The following is a 19,203-nucleotide window of genomic DNA, read 5'->3' as shown; positions in this document are numbered from 1 at the left end:
ACCACAGAGTGCAGCAAGTTACAGCCTGGGCCCACAGGGTCAGCCCACAGCCCACTGATCCCTTTAGGCCCCGTCCAGAAACATCTCTCCTGCCTGCAACCGCCCCCGTGGAACCACCCCACTGGGCCCCTCCTCAACCCTTTGTCCTCCAGCTGCTCACAGCTGGCCAGCCTCCTAAGGAATGGGAGTCATCCAGGGTCATTTGTTGCCAGGTGCCACATGTCTGGGCAATTGAAGTGGCCATTGTCTTCTTTGATTCTCCATGGGCACAGGGCTAGGTGTCAGTCACATCTGGATCGCTGGTAACAACCTTTCCCGACCACCTCGTTAACCATGCACCACATGGGGAAACTGAGGCGCACACATTCATACAAAATATTACAAAAAATTCCCATTCCACCACACCCTCCCCCCAACATGCTATATCTCAGCAGGGGCAAGTCACATCCCTCCCCCCATGGTATATCCCAGCAGGGGCAGGTCACACCCCATATTGCCCCTCTCCCCCCAGCTGGCAGCGTTCAGCATGACTGCATAGCAGGTGATGCAGGTCCCCCCGTACGCTCACCATGCTCTTCCCGCCAATGCATCCTGGCAGTATCCACCCCATGGGCCAGCTGGCTGTCGTGTTGTATTCTGCACCCACCAGCGCCTCGTTGTCTCCCAGCACAAGTGCTTCTGGGCACTGGTGGGTGAGACAGGGCCCCAGGCCCAGCCCACTCTGCGCTACACCAGCCTGCTGCCTGCCGGCCCTCCAACCAGCCCTGGCACGGCTGTGCCATGTGAATGCCTCCATGCTCAGCATCACCTGGAGGTGAGGGGGATGCCTGGCTCGCCCCAGCCTGGGGTGCCCCAACAGGGCCCCTGCCCAGACCTGGGTAGGGGTACCATGCCCTGGTGCTGCAGACTGGAGGTGAGAGCTCAGGAAGGGGGAGCATGCAGCTTCCATGGGGCATAGACCCGCCCCACCTGGAGGGCCCTATCCCCAGCCAAGGAAGAGGGGCTGCTGGCCATGAAGAGACCCCTGGAGCTGGTGGGAGGCAGTGGCCTTCTAGCACTGAACTAGCCGCAGCCTGGGGAAAGAGCGCTTCCCGCGAGCCCATCTCTGGGGCTGGGCCCTGCCCTTGGCCCCGGCTGGGCACAAGAGCAGAGACGTCACTGACAGCAGACAGGCTAGAACACGCCTTTCTGCAGGATTCTCCTAGGGGGTACTACGGGAGCAGGGCAGCTGCCCTGCGTGTGGGGGAAGCTCTCAGCTACTCCAGCCCTGACCTCTCCCGCAGGGGGTACTGTGGTGGTCTTGACCCAGAGCTGCTGCATTCCAGGGCTGCGTTCGTTCCTGCCCCGTTCTCACCAGCCCACAGCAACAGAGTCTCCGGCTCCGGTTAATGCCATGGGGCTTTTATTGAGGCGCTTCCCACGCAGGCACAGGCAACGTGGCAGTGCCAGGCTGGCCCAGGCGCTGCGCAGAAAGGGTGGCTGGTGCAATGATTGGGAGAGATGAAGGGTCTGTGCTGGCCCCCCACTGACTGATCAGCACAGCACCCCTGTAGGCAGCTCTGCTGTATTAGCCCCACACCACCTCCGCCTGCATGGGGGCTCCCCGGGGGAAGTTCCTGGGAGAGCTGGACTGGGCCCTGTGGTGGCTGTGAGTGCCCCTTTCAAGAGAGGCTGGGCTGGCTCCCAGCTCTGTGGGATCTCCCCTCTGTGCAGGGGGCACCCAATGGTGGGAGGCAGCTCGGGGGGGGTCACAGCAGGGCCAGGGGAATGGGGTACAGCTCTCCCTGCTTGCCCACTGCTGTCCCTCCCTGTGCTGTTTGCCCCTTTACAGCAGGGAGTGCATGCTGGTCTGACCTGCCACCTCCTGGGGGGTGCAGCCTGGGGCAGCCCTCCCTGTTGGCATGCCAGTGCTGCCTGCGCCCTGCTGCCGTTCTCCCTCAGCACAGCCAGGGTGAGCAGCTCTGCGGGGAGACATCACTTGCAGTTTCGCCCTCTGGGATCCGGAGAGGGCACGTGCCACTTGCGGTTCAACTCCCGGTGCCCAGGGGAAGTCACTTGGGTAGGAGGCAGCTCAGCCTCAGGCAGCAACAAGAGGGCAACAGCCCCAGGAGTCCTGCTGGGGCCAAGAGGTACCTGGAGTGGGTGCTGGGCTCCTGAGGACACACCCAAGAGGCCTTGTCCAGCGGGGCCTGGCCAGTGTTCAGCACAGCGCTGGGAGGGGAAGGGAGTGGCTGGAGTCCAGGACACTCCTGGCCTCTCCCTGCACTGGTGACGGGGGGGTCTGGAGCCTGCCCTTGCCGGGCCATGGCAGAGATTGGCTGCAGCCCCTTGGCCTTGTTGCCCCATGAGATGGGGCTCACAGATGCCTGGCAGCACGGCCCTGGCTGCTGGTGAATGGCCCTGGGGGGCAGCTGCTTGGCTCCCTCAGCACTGGGGGCAAAGGGGTGTGAAGGGAAAGGGCAGCAGGGGGTGCAGAGAACGTGGGGGTGACTGGGGGCTGCACTCCTGCTGCAGGGACCCCTGCTGATCACAGGGGAGATGAGTAGCTCAGGCGGATCTCTTCCCCCTCCAGCAGTTTCCTGTAAGACACCCAAAGGAGATAGGTTTCAGAGTAGCAGCCGTGTTAGTCTGTATTCGCAAAAAGAAAGAGTACTTGTGGCACCTTAGAGACTAAAATTTATTAGAGCATAAGCTTTTGTGAGCTGTCGCTCACAAAAGCTTATGCTCTAATAAATTTGTTAGTCTCTAAGGTGCCACAAGTACTCCTTTTTCTTTTTTCCAAAGGAGATAGCGCAGCTCAGCTCCCCAGCTCACGCAGGAGCCCCCTGCCAGGCCCAACCACAGCCCCACTGCACGACAGGCCGAGCTCGGAGCCCCTGTCCCAACGAGATAAACAACGGGGGACTCTTGGTCCCGATCAGGCGGCCCAGGACATGGTGGAGCAGCTCTAGGTCCATCCAGCAGGGGGCAGGCATCACCCTGTGACCCAGGGAGCGACTTGGCACAGAGCGATTCTGGGGGCTGGTGCTCGGGGCCCTGTCCACAGTAGGGAGATCTGTAGGGGCAGAGCTCACTGACCTCGCATTAGGGTGACATGGGGCTGGTGTGTCCCCCAGTCTGTGGCTGAGCACCGGTGGCACCATAGCAGGACTGCCCGAGAGCAGCCAGAAGTATGTAATCCTTAGCTCCCCCCCTCAGAGTGGGAGTCAGGATCCTTCTCCCCATAGCACCAGCAGGGGAAGAAACTGAGGTGAGAGGGGGACGCAGTGCAGGGCTGGGAACCAAACCCAGGAGTCCTGACACAGCCCGCCCTGCAGCCTGCCTCCTGGGGACAGCCGCTTCCTCTTGAAGTCTGGGGGAGCTGGGGGGGCCAGGCAGGGCTGGGGGCCAGTACCTGTAGGCGGCGATCTCGATGTCCAGCGCCATCTTGACATTGAGCAGGTCCTGGTACTCACGCAGGTACCGCGCCATCTCCTGCTTGGCCTCCCTGATCTTCTGCTCCAGGTCGGCCACACACTCCTGGCAGGAGAGAGGCCTGGCCGGTCAGTGCCACCTGGGCCCTGCTCTCAGCCCTGGGCCTGCCGTATCCAAGCCCGGGGGTCACGACCCAGCCCCAAGCCCCACTGGCCAGCCAGGTTCCTGTGCCTTCACCATCACCACTGCTCCCCCATTCAGCCACTGTCTGGGCAGGGTACCCCAGCTCCCCAAAGGGCAGAGTTCCCAGCCTCCAGGCCCCACGGCCAGAGGTGCTAGGGATTGGAAAGGCTCCAGGGCTGAGGGGCAGAGCCTTCCCCAGGCTCTGAATGCCCCCACCCTGGGGCTCCCAGCCCTGCCCAGGGAGCTGGCTCCAGACAGACCCATTGCCCTGCCAACGCCTCCCATGACCCACGGCCCATCTGGCCGCCATTGGGGCATGGCCCGGTCACCTCCATGGCATTCATGCCCTCAGGGCATCTGAGCCAACATGGCACTTCTGCTCTCTCCTGGCCCCGGCAGCTCCGAGCCCAGCACAGGGGTCATGGGAGCACCATCCCTCTGAGCTGGGGAGCGGGACCGACCCGCCTGGCAAGGGCCCCCTGCACTGGCTGCAGCAGGGTTGCTGCTCATTTTGGAGCAGAGTTTCTCTCCGAGTGTGCGCCCCTCCCTTCCCCACTCCTTGCCACCCCCAGGATGCGGTTTGCTCCCAGTGCCCCTCAAGCGACCTGGCCGATGGCCCCACTCCCCCTGGCCCACAGCTGCTCTCTCCCAAGGATCGAGGGCACTTCCCAGGCTCCCTCCCTAGGCCTGGCGCCAGCCCTCCCCAGCGCAGGCCATGGCGGAGAGCCCTGCCAGGGGCTGTTTGTGGGGAGGGCGTCGGGCCCTGGCGGGAGGTCCAGCAGCCCTGGCCCAGCTTTCTGTCCGTGCCACAGGGGGCTAAATGAAGCCGAGAACCCAGGAGTCCTGGGTCCAGGCCCGTGCGCCTGCCCTCCACAGGCTTGCCCAGAGGCCCGCTTCCTCCTGCCCCATGCCAGGCCGGCCCTGGCCGCACCTGGTACGTGGCCACCTCGCTGCTCCGCCTGTCCTCCGCGCTCTGCAGCTGCTTGTTGAGGGAGTCGACGACCCTGCGCAGGGCCTGGAGCTCGGCCGAGCGGGTCTGCAGCTGGCGCCGGTATTCGGCCGCCTCCTCCCGCATGGAGCTCACCGCCTGGCTGCTCTTGCTGGCGAGCTCGGCCGCCGAGGCGAGCCTGGGGCGGTAGCAGCCTTCGGCCGCCTGCCTGTTCCGGCCGGCCAGCGCCTCGTACTGCGCTCGGATCTCCCGCAGCGCGGCCGCCAGCTCGGGCTTGGCTCCCGCCCGCCTCGCCGCCACCGGCAGCCTGGCCGCCGCCACCTGGGCCGACAGCTCGGCCCTCTCCTGCCCAAAGGCCTTGCGGAGGAAGGAGGCCTCCCGCAGCAGCGAGCCGGCGCTGCCCTCCACGTCGCGGTTCGCCAGCGCGGCCTGCCTGGCCCCCTCCCGCCCCTTCTGCAGCGTCTCCTCGGCCTGCCGCCGCAGCCGCGCCTCCTCCCCGCAGCGCTCCTGCAGCTGCCGGCGGGCGTCGCGCAGCTGCTCCCGGCGGGCCTCCATGCGCCTCTTCTCGCCGGCCTCAGCCGCCAGCCGGCCCTGCAGGCTGCGCAGCTCCTGCCGGTGCAGGCGCCAGGGGTCCTGCGGCTTCTGGCGCAGCGCCTCCAGCTCCACCAGCAGCGCCCTGTTCCGCTGCTCCAGCCGACGCACCTTCTCGCTGTAGGCGGCGAAGCGGTCGTTGAGCTCGGCCAGCTGCTGCTTCTCCTGGGCCCGCAGCCCCAGCAGCTCCGCGTTCAGGCTGCTCACCTGGGACAGCTCCAGCTTCTCCAGGGAGGCGGAGCGGCCCGAGCGCTGGGCGGGGGCGGGGGCCAGCGGCGGCCGGTGCAGGGCAGACCGGGAGGAGCAGCAGGTGGAGCGGACGCTCCGGTACCCCGGCCAGGGCGTGCGGAAGCCACAGGGCTCGTAGCTCATCTGGCCAGGGCAGCGGCGGGGGGGAGGGCGGGACGCAGCCGGGGCTGCAGCACCAGACGCGGCTCTGCACCAACGCCGAAATGCTGCAGTGCCCTCGCCTTTATATAGGGCCTGCCTCCCCTCCCCCTCGTCCCCAGCGCGGGGGGCCAATCACAGGGCGCGGCGGCGAGCAGCAGGAGCAGTTCGCTGGTTCTCGGAGCCCAGGAGCCGGGAAGAGAAGTGGGAGGGCGCAGCCGGCAGCGAACGGGCTGCAGGCTGGGGCCCTGCCCGCCCCACTCCGGGTGCCCCCGACACCCACCACGCCCAGCGGGGCTCGGGTGCCATGTCCGGCCCCATGTGGGGTCCCAGGGGTCCCCCCATACCGGCCCGTCTCTCTTCAGCGGTTACCCCGGGACTCCTGCTCCGAGCACACCCCAACCCTCTGCACCTCTCCAACCCGAAACCTCACTGTCCCCCAAACCCCAGCACACCCCAACCCTCTGCACCTCTCCTACCGCAAACCTCACTGTCCCCCAACACACCCCAACCGCCTGCACCTCTCCTACGCCAAACCTCACTGTCCCCCAAACCCCAACCCCCAGCACACCCCAACCCTCTCCACCTCTCCTACCCCAAACCTCACTGTCCCCCAACCCCCAGCACACCTCAACCGCCTGCACCTCTCCTACCTCAAACCTCACTGTCCCCCAACCCCCAGCAAACCCCAACCCTCTGCACCTCTCCTACCCCTAACCTCACTGTCCCCCAACCCCCAGCACACCCCAACCCTCTCCACCTTTCCTACCCCAAACCTCACTGTCCCCCAAACACCAACCCCCAGCACCTCTCCTACCTCAAACCTCACTGTTCCCCAAACCCCAACCCCCAGCACACCCCAACCCTCTCCACCTCTCCAACCCCAAACCTCACTGTCCCCCAAACACCAACCCCCAGCACCTCTCCTACCCCAAACCTCACTGTCCCCCAACCCCAGCACACCCCAAGCGCCTGCACCTCTCCTACCCCCAAACCTCACTGTCCCCCAAACCCCAACCCCCAGCACACCCCAACCCTCTGCACCTCTCTTACCCTCAAACCTCACTGTCCCCCAACTCCCACCACATCCCAACCCCCAGCACCTCTCCTACCCCAAACCTCACTGTCCCCCAAATCCCAACCCACAGCATACCCCAACCCTCTGCACCTCTCCTACCCCAAACCTCAGTGTCCCCAATCCCCAACACACCCCAACTGCCTGCACCTCTCCTACCCCAAACCTCACTGTCCCCCAACCCCCAGCACACCCCAACCCTCTGCACCTCTCCTACCCCCAAACCTCACTGTCCCCCAATCCCAACACACCCCAACCCTCTGCACCTCTTCTACCCCAAATCTGTCTGTCCCCCAACCCCCTGAACCTGTGCCCTAACCCCAAACACATCTAATTTTTCTAATTTTTCTCACCCCAAACCTGACCCCCTCCACTCCGCCGCAGCACTTTTCCTTGCCAGCCCCACAAACTCCGCCCCTATACAGGCTGGTCCTTCCTCCTGTGCCAGGCCTGAGCCGGGTTGTGGGGCTGTGCTGGGACGGGGGTGTCCTGTCCCAGGCTGCTCGGGAGCTGTGTGGGTCGCTTTGTTGCCTGTAATGACCCCGGCTCCGGCCCGCGGGCGCCATGGGGAATGGCTGCCAGCCGGGGGTGCTGTTGCGTTGCCCCTCAGAGCCGCCCTCGGCTGTGAAGGCTGGAGCCGGGGAGCACCCTGAGCAGCTGTGACATGATCCAGCGCCTGCCTCCCCCCACCCCAGGCCAGCCCAGGGGAGTCCGGACTGCACGTGGGGGGGGGGGGTGGACGACTGGCGGAGGCCAGAACTGGGCCTGGCCCTGCTGGGATCCTCAAGGGGTCACAGTCAGAGCCAGCCCATGAAACGGAGAGCTCCAGCTGCCTGGCCCCCATTTGCCATGTCAGCCCAGCCGCTGCCCCGCCTCAGACCGCGGTGAGCCCTGGTGCCCACACCCCCTCCTCATCCCCCATCAAACCTCCCCCACACTCCACCTCCCCATCCCCCATCAACCCTAGCTCAGTGGTTTGAGCATTGGCCTGCTAAACCGGGGTTGTGAGTTCAATCCTTGAGGGGATCATTGAAGGATCTGGGGCAAAAATTGGGGCTTGGTCCTGCTTTCAGCAGGGGGTTGGATTGAGTGACCACCTGAGGTCCCTTCCTACCTTGAGCTTCTCTGAAACCTCCCCCACAGACCCCTCCTCCACATCCCCCATCAAACCTCCCCCATACCCCACCTCTCCGTCTCACTTCACAACTCCCCCACAGACCCCACCGCATCTAACCTCCCCCATATCCCCCTCCTCATCCCCCATCAAACCTCCCCCCACACCCCACCTCTCCGTCTCACTTCACATCTCCCCCACAGACCCCACCGCATCTAACCTCCCCCACATCCCCCTCCTCATCCCCATCAAACCTCCCCCACACCCCACCTCTCCGTCTCACTTCACATCTCCCCACAGACCCACGCATCTAACCTCCCCCACATCCCTCCTCATCCCCCATCAAACCTCCCCATACCCCACCTCTCCGTCTCACTTACATCTCCCCCACAGGACCCACCAATCTAAACCTCCCCCACATCCCCCTCTATCCCAATCAAACCTCCCACAACCCACTCCGAATCTAACTTCACACTCCCCCACAGACCACCACATAACCTCCCCCAAATCCCCCTCTCATCCCCCATCAAACCCCCCCATACCCCACCTCTCAGTCTCACATATCCCCCACAGACCCCACCACATCTAAACTCCCCACATCCCCTCCTCATCCCCCATCAAAACCTCCCCACCACCCACCCTCTCCGTCTCACTTCACACCTCCCACCACAGACCCACCACATCTAACCTCCCCCAATACCCTCCTCATCCCCCATCAAACCTCCCCCATACCCCACCTCTCCGTCTCACTTCACATCTCCCCCACAGACCCCACCGCATCTAACCTCCCCCACATCCCCCTCCTCATCCCCCATCAAACCTCCCCCCCACGCCCCACCTCTCCGTCTCACTTCACATCTCCCCCACAGACCCCACCACATCTAACCTCCCCCACATCCCCCTCCTCATCCCCCATCAAACCTCCCCCATACCCCACCTCTCCGTCTCACTTCACATCTCCCCCACAGACCCCACCACATCTAACCTCCCCCACATCCCCCTCCTCATCCCCCATCAAACCTCCCCCACACCCCACCTCTCCGTCTCACTTCACACCTCCCCCACAGACCCCACCACATCTAACCTCCCCCCACATCCCCCTCCTCATCCCCCATCAAACCTCCCCCATACCCCACCTCTCCGTCTCACTTCACATCTCCCCCACAGACCCCACCACATCTAACCTTCCCCACATCCCCCTCCTCATCCCCCATCAAACCTCCCCCCACACCCCACCTCCCCGTCTCACTTCACACCTCCCCCACAGACCCCACCGCATCTAACCTCCCCCACATCCCCCTCCTCATCCCCCATCAAACCTCCCCCACACCCCACCTCTCCGTCGCACTTCACATCTCCCCCACAGACCCCACCACATCTAACCTCCCCCAACATCCCCCTCCTCATCCCCCATCAAACCTCCCCCCCACACCCCCCTCTCCGTCTCACTTCACACCTCCCCCACAGACCCCACCCCATCTACCTCCCCCAACATCCCCCTCCTCATCCCCCATCAAACCTCCCCCATACCCCCCACCTCTCCGTCTCACTTCACATCTCCCCCACAGACCCCACCACATCTAACCTCCCCCACATCCCCCTCCTCATCCCCATCAAACCTCCCCCCCGCCCCACCTCTCCGTCTCACTTCACACCTCCCCCACAGACCCCACCACATCTAACCTCCCCCACATCCCCCCCTCATCCCCCATCAACCTCCCCCCACACCCCACCTCTCCGTCTCACTTCACATCTCCCCCACAGGACCCCACCGCATCTAACCTCCCCCACATCCCCCTCCTCATCCCCCATCAAACCTCCCCCATACCCCACCTCTCCGTCTCACTTCACATCTCCCCCACAGACCCCACCGCATCTAACCTCCCCCCACATCTGCCACCTCATCCCCCATCAAACCTCCCCCACATCCCACCTCTCCGTCTCACTTCACATCTCCCCCACAGACCCCACCGCATCTAACCTCCCCCACATCCCCCTCCTCATCCCCCATCAAACCTCCCCCACACCCCACCTCTCCGTCTCACTTCACATCTCCCCCACAGACCCCACCGCATCTAACCTCCCCCACATCCCCCTCCTCATCCCCCATCAAACCTTCCCCATACCCCACCTCTCCGTCTCACTTCACATCTCCCCCACAGACCCCACCGTATCTAACCTCCCCCCACATCCCCCTCCTCATCCCCCATCAAACCTCCCCCACACCCCACCTCTCCGTCTCATTTCACATCTCCCCCACAGACCCCACCGCATCTAACCTCCCCCCACATCTGCCACCTCATCCCCCATCAAACCTCCCCCACACCCCACCTCTCCGTCTCACTTCACATCTCCCCCACAGACCCCACCGCATCTAACCTCCCCCCACATCTGCCACCTCATCCCCCATCAAACCTCCCCCACACCCCACCTCTCCGTCTCACTTCACATCTCCCCCACAGACCCCACCGCATCTAACCTCCCCCACATCCCCCTCCTCATCCCCCATCAAACCTCCCCCATACCTCACCTCTCCGTCTCACTTCACAACTCCCCCGCAGACCCCACCGCATCTAACCTCCCCCCCACACCCCACCTCTCCGTCTCACTTCACATCTCCCCCACAGACCCCACCGCATCTAACCTCCCCCACAGACCCCACCTCATCCCACCACCCACCACTCAACTTCATCCCCACCCACCTCACCCCACCTGCCCCCCCAAGAGCAACCTCTCCATCCCTCCACCCCCACCCCATGTGCACCGCCCCTGAACCACTCAGCCAATGCTCCATGCAGAGGGCAGTGCTGCCCCTCTGGCTTGGCTCGAGGGCCTGGCTGTGCCCCGGGCTGCAGGAGTCGGGTCTGTTGTTGCTTTCCATGGCCAAGGGCCCCAGGAACTCTCCCTCCCCAGCACACAGCCCAGGGTGCGCTTGGGCTGAGACCCACCCTGAGTGCCTGGTTCGCAGCCAGGATCTTGCCCCCCAGCCAGGGGTTCAGCCCATCCATCAGCGTGGTGTCTGGGCTCAGGTCGACAGTCGTGGGGAAGATGCCTGGGGTTTGAGGAGTCTCTGGCTCTCCGGTGGGGCAGCTGGTGGGTTTCAGGGAGATGGGAAGGGGTCTGTGTCCTTACAGGAGGCAGGCCCTTTCCTAGGGAGGACTGTGGCCAGTCCTGCACCCCAGTCAGTGCCTGGTCCCCCACCCTGATCTCCCCCCGACACTGGGGGTGGCCGTGGTGCAGTGGCATGCAGCTGCAGAATGCCTGGGTTCACACTCAGCCCATGCAGCCAGGCCCCCAGAATTCGCTCTGGGCCATGGCTCCTCCAGCACCTGCCCCGCTTCCCCCATTCCCCATTGCTTGGCCGTCTCCCCATGCAGATGGGTGTAAAACACCCCTGGCACTGGGCAGGGCCAGCCCTGGTATCTCCATGTGAGCCTGAGAACTTCCCCACGCTGCCTGCCAGGGGACCATTCCTGCCACTCTGGGGTGCAAGCTGCCTGGGGTCACTGCCAGAGGTGTCCAGTGTCCCACTCCACAGGAGCAGCACCCACTGCTTGGCAGGGGAATGACCTCCAGCCCTGGGGGTGAGTGACTGAAGTGAATAGTGGGGGCTGCATGCGGAGCTGCTTCCCGAGGAGCTCTAGCCGGCCAGTCTTGGATCCCTAATCCCTCTCGGGGTGCTAACTCCGGGAGAACAGTGATTAAAAGCCCGCTCCCAAGCCACGGAGGAGCTAGCAAACAGGAGAGTTCTGTGGGGGAGTTTAGAGAGGGGGGATGAGAGCCAGGCCTTACCTTATACTTAGGCCAAAAACAGCCCCCCAAAACACCCAAAAGAACAAACAACCCCCCTGCTAGAGTCAAACTAGCGCTGGCAGCAGCCCAGTGTACTGCTCTGAATGCAGCATGGAGAGTTACCTGTCCTTGGGCAGGTGGTGTATGGGTGCATTCGGTGCAAGCAGCTCCTGACCCTCAGAGACAGAGTACGAGCTCTGGAGCCCAGAGTGGCTGAACTGGAGGAGCGAAGGGAGACAGAGGAGTACGCGGAGGAGACTTTCCGGGGCACAGCAGAGCGGTCCCACCCCGGTCTGAGAGCATCTGTGCTGTGGAGGAAGATGAAAGTCTCCAGAAAGGAGATCATCCAACTGGAGCGGAGGGAAATGATCCCATAGTTGGGACCCTCCTTCCAGATGATGTCAGGGCGTCCCCTCGCACTGAGGATACCCCTCCAAGGGAGGGAACCCCAGTTATTAGGAAGAGACGGGTAATAGTAATGGGGGATTTGATCATTAGAAATGTAGATAGCTGGATTTGTGATGACCGGGAGAACCGCATGGTGACTTGCCTGCCTGGGGTGCGAAGGTTGCAGATCTCTGGAGACATGTAGATAGATGTATGTGTGGTGTTGGGGAGGAGCCAATGGCCATGGTACATGTAGGTCCTGGTGACATTGGGAAGGATAGGAGAGAGGTCCTGGAGGCCACATTTAGGCAGGTAAGAGATTAAAGTCCAGGACCTCCATGGCAGCAGGGCCGCCCAGAGGATTCAGGGGGCCTGGGGTCTTTGGCAGTGGAGGTCCTTCCACTCCGGATCTTCGGCGCACTTTGCCAAAGACATGGAGCAGAAGGACCCCCTGCCACCGAATTGCCACCGAAGACCTGGAGTGGAAGGTCCTTCACTCCGGGTGTGTTCAGCGGCACTGAAGGACCTGCTGCTGAAGTGCTGCCAAAAACGCTTGTGGGGGCCCCTGAAAACTCTCATAGGGGCCCCTGTGGGGCCTGGGGTAAATTGTCCCATTTGCCCCCCCCTCCCCCGGATGGCCCTGCATGGCAGCTGTGACACAGCAGGGAGTGGGGCGGATTTGACCTGGGTATGTTGCAGGGGAGTTTCACTGGGGGTGGGAAACTTCCCTTGAGGGAAGATACCTGAGCCTGTAACCTGAGCAAGGAGGGGGGCTGGGGCGAGGTGACACCTTCTGCCCAGGGAAACTGGACAAAGCCTAGGGGAGGAGTTGGGGGGAGGCTGGGTGAAATGGCTGCAGGGGTTTCCAGTTTTGGGAGTTGGCTGGGGAAGAGGAGGGAGCCCCAAGGCTGGGCTCTAATCTCCCTGCCCCCCAGAATGGCCTGACTAAGGGGTCCTGTTTATGCCTGCAAGCTCTGGTTTGAACTGTGTTCCTGTCGTCTCTAATAAACCTTCTGTTCTACTGGCTGGCTGAAAGTCACGATGAATCACAGGAAGTAGGGATGCAGGACCCTGACTCCCCCTCACGCCGTGACAGCAGCATTCTCTGAAATGCTCCCAGTTCTGGACGCAGGGCCAAGGAGACAGGCAGAACTGCAGGGTCTCAATGTGTGGGTGAGACGATGGTGTAGGGAGGAGGGGTTTAGATTTATTAGGAACTGGGAAACCTTTTGGGAAATGAGGAGCCTACACAGGAAGGATGGGCTCCACCTAAAGTAAAATGGAACCAGACTGCTGGCATGTCACAATAAAAAGGCCATAGGGTTTTTAAACTGAAGGCTGGGGCCCTGGGGGAAGCCCAAGAGGGGCGGAGGAGCACAAGGCTCAGACAGAGACATCCCTTAGGGGTGGATTTGTATCCTAGTAAAGAGGAGAGGATAGAAGTTGCTAAGTGCAGGTAGGAGCTGAAAAGAAACAATCAAACAAAACAGAGTCCCATTGAAGACATTACATGGAGGCAGACAACTAAATATTGACAAGTTTTATAAGTGTTTGTGTACAAAAGCTAGAAGTCCAAATACTCAGATGGGTGAGCTCGGGTGTTTGGTATTGAATGAGGATATTGATACAACAGGCATCAGAGAAACTTCCTGGAACAATGATAATCAAAGGGACACAGTAATACCAGGGTACAAATGATCCCGGAATGACAGAGTAGGTTGTGCGGGTGGGGATGGGCACAGTACAGGAGAGAAAGTAGAGAGTCAAATTAGCAAAAAATGTAAATGACTCAAACTGCATCACTAAGAATCTCTCTGGCTAGAAATTCCCTGCTGTATAATAAGAGTGTAGCAGTAGGAAGAGGCTACCAATCACCTGACAAGAAATGCTCAGAGAGATTAGAGTGGGTACAAAGGCAGAAAACCCAGTAATAAAGGCAGATTTCAGTTCTCCCCATAGTGACTGGATATACTCACCTCAGGGCAGGAAGCAGAGATACAATTTCTAGACACTACCAATGCCCGTTTCTTGGAGCAGCTAGTCTTGGCACCCAAAAGGGGAGAGGCAATTCCTGATTCAGACCTAAGTAGCGCACAGGATCCGGTCCAAGCGGTGAATGTAGCTGAACTGCTCAGTAATAACGACCATAATGTAATTAAATTTAACATCCTTGTAGGGGGAAACACACCAAAGAAACCCATCTCAGTGGCATTTCATTTCAAAAAGGGAAACTATACGAAATGAGGAAGCTAGTTAAACAAAAACTACAAGGAATAGTCACAAGAGTGAAATGCCTGCAAGCTGCATGGAAACATTATAAACACACCATAATAGAGGCTCAAGCTAATTGTATACCCCAAATTAAAAAAAAAGTGGTAAGTGGACCAAAAAATGCCACTATGGTTAAACAACAGCGTAAAGAGGTGGTTAGAGGCAAATGTACATCCTTTAAAAACTGGAAGGAAAAGATCTATGAGGAAAATAGAAAAGAACAAACTGTGGCAAGTCAAGTGTAAAAATATAATTAGGCAGGCCAAAAAGAACTGGAAGAACAACTAGCACAAGACAGAAAAACTAATAGCAAAAAAAAAAGCAAAACAAAAAAATTAAGTACATCAGAAGCAGGAAGCCTGCCATACAATGTGCTAAAAGAGCACTCAGGAAAGACAAGGCTAAATGAAGCTAAGAGAAGCTCAATGAATTGTTTGCATTGATCTTCACTGCAGAGGATGGGAGGGAGAGTCCCACACCTGAGCCATTCTTGTTTGGTGACAGATCTGAGGAATTGTCCCAGAGACCCAGACTGAGGTGTCAATAGAGGAGGTTTTGGAACAAACTGATCAATTAAACTAAAGACTAAATCATTAAAGATGATTTAACTGGGACTTGGTCCTGCTTTGAGCAGGGGGTTGGACTAGATGACCTTCTGGGGTCCCTTCCAACCCTGATATTCTATGATTCTATGATTCTATGATTCTAAACAGTAATAAGTCACCAGGACCAGATGGTATTCACTTAAGAGTTCTCAAGGAACTCAAAGATGAAATTACAGAACTACTAACTGTGGTATGTTTCAGAGTAGCAGCCGTGTTAGTCTGTATTCGCAAAAAGAAAAGGAGGACTTGTGGCACCTTAGAGACTAACAAATTTATTAGAGCATAAGCTTTCGTGAGCTACTGCTCACTTCATCAGATGCATTACGATGAAGTGAGCTGTAGCTCACGAAAGCTTATGCTCTAATAAATTTGTTAGTCTCTAAGGTGCCACAAGTACTCCTTTTCTTTTAACTGTGGTATGTAACCTACTGCTTAAATCAGCTTCTGTACCAGATGACTGGAGGATATTAAGGTGATGCCAATTTTTGAAAAAGGATCCAGAGGCGATCCTGGCAATTACAGGCTGGTAAGCCTAACATCAGTACCAGGCAAATTGGTTGAAACTGTAGTAAAGAATAGAATTGTCAGACACATAGATAAATACGAATTGTTGGGGAAGAATCAACATGGCTTTCATAAAGGGAAGTCATGCCTCACCAATCTACTAGAATTATTTGAGGGGTCAACATGTGGACAAGGGAGATCCAGTGGATATAGCGTACCTGGACTTTCAGAAAGTCTTTGACGAGGTCCCTCACCAAAGGCTCTTAAGCAAAGTAAGCTGTCGTGGGACAAAGGGGAAGGTCCTCTCACAGATCAGTAACTGGTTAAAAGACAGGAAACAAAGGGTAGGAATAAATGGTCAGTTCTCAGAATGGAGAGAGGTAAATAGTGATGTCCCCCAGGGGTCTGTACTGGGACCAGTCCTATTCAACATATTCCTAAATGATCTGGAAAAAGGGGTGAACAGTGAGTTGGCAAAATTTGCAGATGATACGAAACTATTCAAGATAGTTAAGTCCAAAGCAGACTATGAAGAGCTACAAAGGGATCTCCATAAAATGGCAAATGGCAGATGAAATGCAATGTTGATAAATGCAAAGTAACGCACACTGGAAAACACAATCCCAGCTATACATATACAATGATGGGGTCTAAATTAGTTGTTACCACTCAAGAAAGAGAACTTGGAGTAGGGTGACTCGACGAAACAGACAAAATATCAGGACACAAGGAGGAAACGGAAAAAAAAACAACAAAAAACAGCGGCCGGAGTGGCCAAAACTGCAATATCGGGACAAATGGCATTCTGAACCCGTGCATCGGTTGGGACACGGGACAAAGAACTAAAACTCAGGACAGTCCCGATCTGGTCACCCTATCTTGGAGTCATCGTGGAGAGTTCTCTGAAAACATCCACTCAATGTGCAGCGGCCGTCAGAAAAGCGAACAGAATGCTGGGAATCATTAGGAAAGGGGTAGAAAATAAGACAGAAAATATCATGTTGCCTCTGTATAAATCCATGCTACGCCCACACCTTGAATACTGCCTGCAGATGTGGTCACTCCATCTCAAAAAGGATCTATTGGAATTGGAAAAGGTGCAGAAAATGTTGAGGGGTTTGGAACGGTTTCTGTATGAGGAGAGATTAATCAGACTGAGACTTTTCAGCTCAGAAAAAGAGGCGACCAAGGGGGGCATGTGATCTATAAAGGTCTATAAAGTCATGACTGGTGTGGAGAAAGGGAACAGGGAAGTGTTATTTACTCCTCATAACTCAGGAACTAGGGGTCACCCAATGAAATTACTAGGCAGCAGGTTTAAAACAAACACAAGGAAGTATTTCTTCACACTGTGCACAGTCACACTGAGGAGCTTGTTGCCAGGGGATGTTGTGAAGGCCAAAAGTTTCACTGGTTTCAAAAAAGAGCTAGTTAAGTCCATGGTGGATCAGTCCACCAATGGCTATTAGCCAAGCTGGTCAGGGATACAGCCCCATGCTCTGGGTGTCCCAAAAATCTCTGACTGCCTGAGATGGGCACTAGACGACGGAGGATGGATAACTGGATAATTGCCCTGTTCTGTTCATTCTTTCTGCAGGATCTGGCATCGGCCACTGTCAGAAGACAGGACACTGAGCGGGAAGGACCATTGGTCTGACCCACTATGGCTATTCTTACATTCGTATGTTCCATGACCCAACTTTTCAACAGTCCCTTGGGGGAACCCTTCATTGGGGCAGCCCCCCAAGGGTTCCACTCTCAATTCGGGGCAGGCCTGCAGCCTTCCTGGCTCCTAGACTGAGCCTCTGGGTGCCAGCAGCCCTCGTGCTGCCCCCTGAGAGCTCTGCCCAGCCAGGCCAGCTGAGAGAGACTCCTGGGCAGAGGCGTGTCCATGCTGCAGGACTTGTGCTCCCAGCCAGGATTCGCAGTGACTCCCCAACAGCGTTTCCCAGACAGAGCTGGGTTCATGAGTCACCTGGCCCCAGCGTGGGCAGGCCTTGGGTCAACGCAGAGACAGAGCCGGTAACGCAGTCTGGCCTGGGCAGCCTGGAGCAATTCACCAGCCCAGCTGTTGGGACTCCATTGTCAGGCTGGCTCTGACCCCCTCAGTCAGTCCCAGTAGAGAACTAGCTTCCTTCAGCCCGCAAAGCCCTCATTAATCACAGCTGGGCACATCTGGGCTCTGTTCGCCAGGCAGGACCAGGCTGAGTTCACAATCTCCTGGCTGGAGTGACCAGTAGATAAGTCACTGGACCTGGCATTGTCTCTGTGGCTCTGGTTCAATTTCAGTCCGCTCCTTAATGACTCTGCTCGTTCTATCCAGGCAGAGCAGTGACACCTCCCCTCTCCCCATATCTCTCAGCCTGCACAGAGAGCAAACATAACCCTCCTCCCAACCCCTGCACTGAGGAGCCCTGTAAAGTGTAGGGGGAAACTGAGGCACACAAAGGATTCATAAAATTATTACAAAAAATTCTCACTTTGTCACACACAGGTCCCTGCGACGTGGGCGCGCCTCTGCCCTGGAGTCTCTTAGCTGGCCTGGCCAGGAAATAGGAGGGCTGGAGACCAGAGGCTCAGTCTAGGAAGTGGGGAGGCCACATGGCCCACCCTGAAGGAAGAGTGGGATCCCTTAGGGGTCCGGCATACAGGGGGCATAGCACATAGACAGTGTGGGACCCTGACAGTTCTCAGTGCAGCCTGCCATTCCTCATGGGCCCAGGGTGTCTGGCTGGCTGGGCCTATGCCCCACACACAGCAGCCCCAGACAGCAGCAGGTGGTCAGCATGATGGCTGCAGCCTGCCCAACACCAATCACATGGGTGGCAGAGTCAGTGCTTCGGGGTGCGGGGAGAGGTGGGAGGGGGCAAGGGGCTGTTCCCATCTAGGATGAGGATGACCAGACCTAGTGTGTGTGTGGGGGGGGGAGAGATCATAGGTGCTTACATAAGACAAAGCCCCGAATATTGGGACTGTCCCTATAAAATTGGGACATCTGGTCACCCCATCTAGGACAGACTTTGTTCTCTGGGCCCTGCCCAGGGGTCGGGAGGAAAAAGGCAAGAGGACACCCCCGTAGTGATCCCAACTTTGCAATGTTTAAAACCAGCCACTTCAGCAGGAGTGCCGGAACCTCCCTCGCACGGCCTCTTCCCCTGAGGCCCCGCCCCTTCCCCGAGGCCCCGCCCCCATTTGCTCCTCTTCCCCCTCCTCCTGTGCCTCACCGATCCCCCGTCCCCGCCCGGTCCAGAGGGACTTGTCTGCGGAGCCGGGCGAGGCAGGTAGGAGGTGGCCCTGGCTGAGCTGGCGCGGATGCAGGTGATAACCCCGCGCCTCCGTGCTCGCAATAACCGGACTTTGGGTGTCTGTCAGGAGATCTGACCAGACCCTGCCAGGTCCCCTTTTCCACCGGACTTTCCAGTTGAAGACCAGGCACCTGGCTCCCGCCACGCCCAGGGCAAGGGCTGATTGGCCCTGATGGACGGGGAGGGAGATCAGCATGGGGAGGCCCAGGACAGAGCGGGGGTGTCTCTGCAGCTCTGACCTACTCCAGCCCCGACAAGCTGGGCACAAGCAAACCGTGTGTATGTCAGTTCAATCCAACGTGAAGTCCCATCTAGGAGCAGACAGTGCAGGCCGTCCTGCGGGGCGGGGGCTCCGTCCGCGGGGACAGTGACTCGGACAGAGATTTGGGGCAGGGGGATCCGGCTGAACATGAGCTCCCCCTGCAACGCTGCAGCCAGAAGAGCTAACGCGATCCTGAGATGCGTAAATGGGAATCTCGAGGAGCAGCAGAGAGGTGATTTTCCTTCTGTATCTGGCACTGGGGTGGCCACTGCTGGGATCCGGTGCCAACAATTCCCAAAGGATGTGGCTAGATTGGAGCGGGGTCGAGGAGAGCCACAGGAATGGTGAAAGGCTTAGAAACCTG

The 19,203-nt window shown here is 58.7% G+C and overlaps 1 protein-coding gene across 1 annotated transcript; it reads right to left on the bottom strand.

The window, feature by feature from the left end:
* Nucleotides 1-1,383: 1,383 nt before the first annotated feature.
* On the bottom strand, nt 1,384-5,583 carry LOC119855249 (neurofilament light polypeptide-like). The gene is made up of 3 exons (XM_038400950.2): nt 4,529-5,583; nt 3,395-3,519; nt 1,384-2,579 (listed from the first exon to the last, which is right to left on the bottom strand). Exons 1-3 carry the CDS (start codon nt 5,507-5,509, stop codon nt 2,528-2,530), a joined length of 1,158 nt encoding a protein of 385 aa, XP_038256878.1. The 5' UTR covers nt 5,510-5,583; the 3' UTR covers nt 1,384-2,527.
* Nucleotides 5,584-19,203: the final 13,620 nt, after the last annotated feature.

Source organism: Dermochelys coriacea, chromosome 4 (assembly GCF_009764565.3).
Source record: "Dermochelys coriacea isolate rDerCor1 chromosome 4, rDerCor1.pri.v4, whole genome shotgun sequence".
Taxonomy (NCBI): domain Eukaryota; kingdom Metazoa; phylum Chordata; order Testudines; family Dermochelyidae; genus Dermochelys; species Dermochelys coriacea.
The sequence above is the reverse complement of the archived record's forward strand: the minus strand, read 5'-3'. Positions and strand labels throughout refer to the sequence as shown.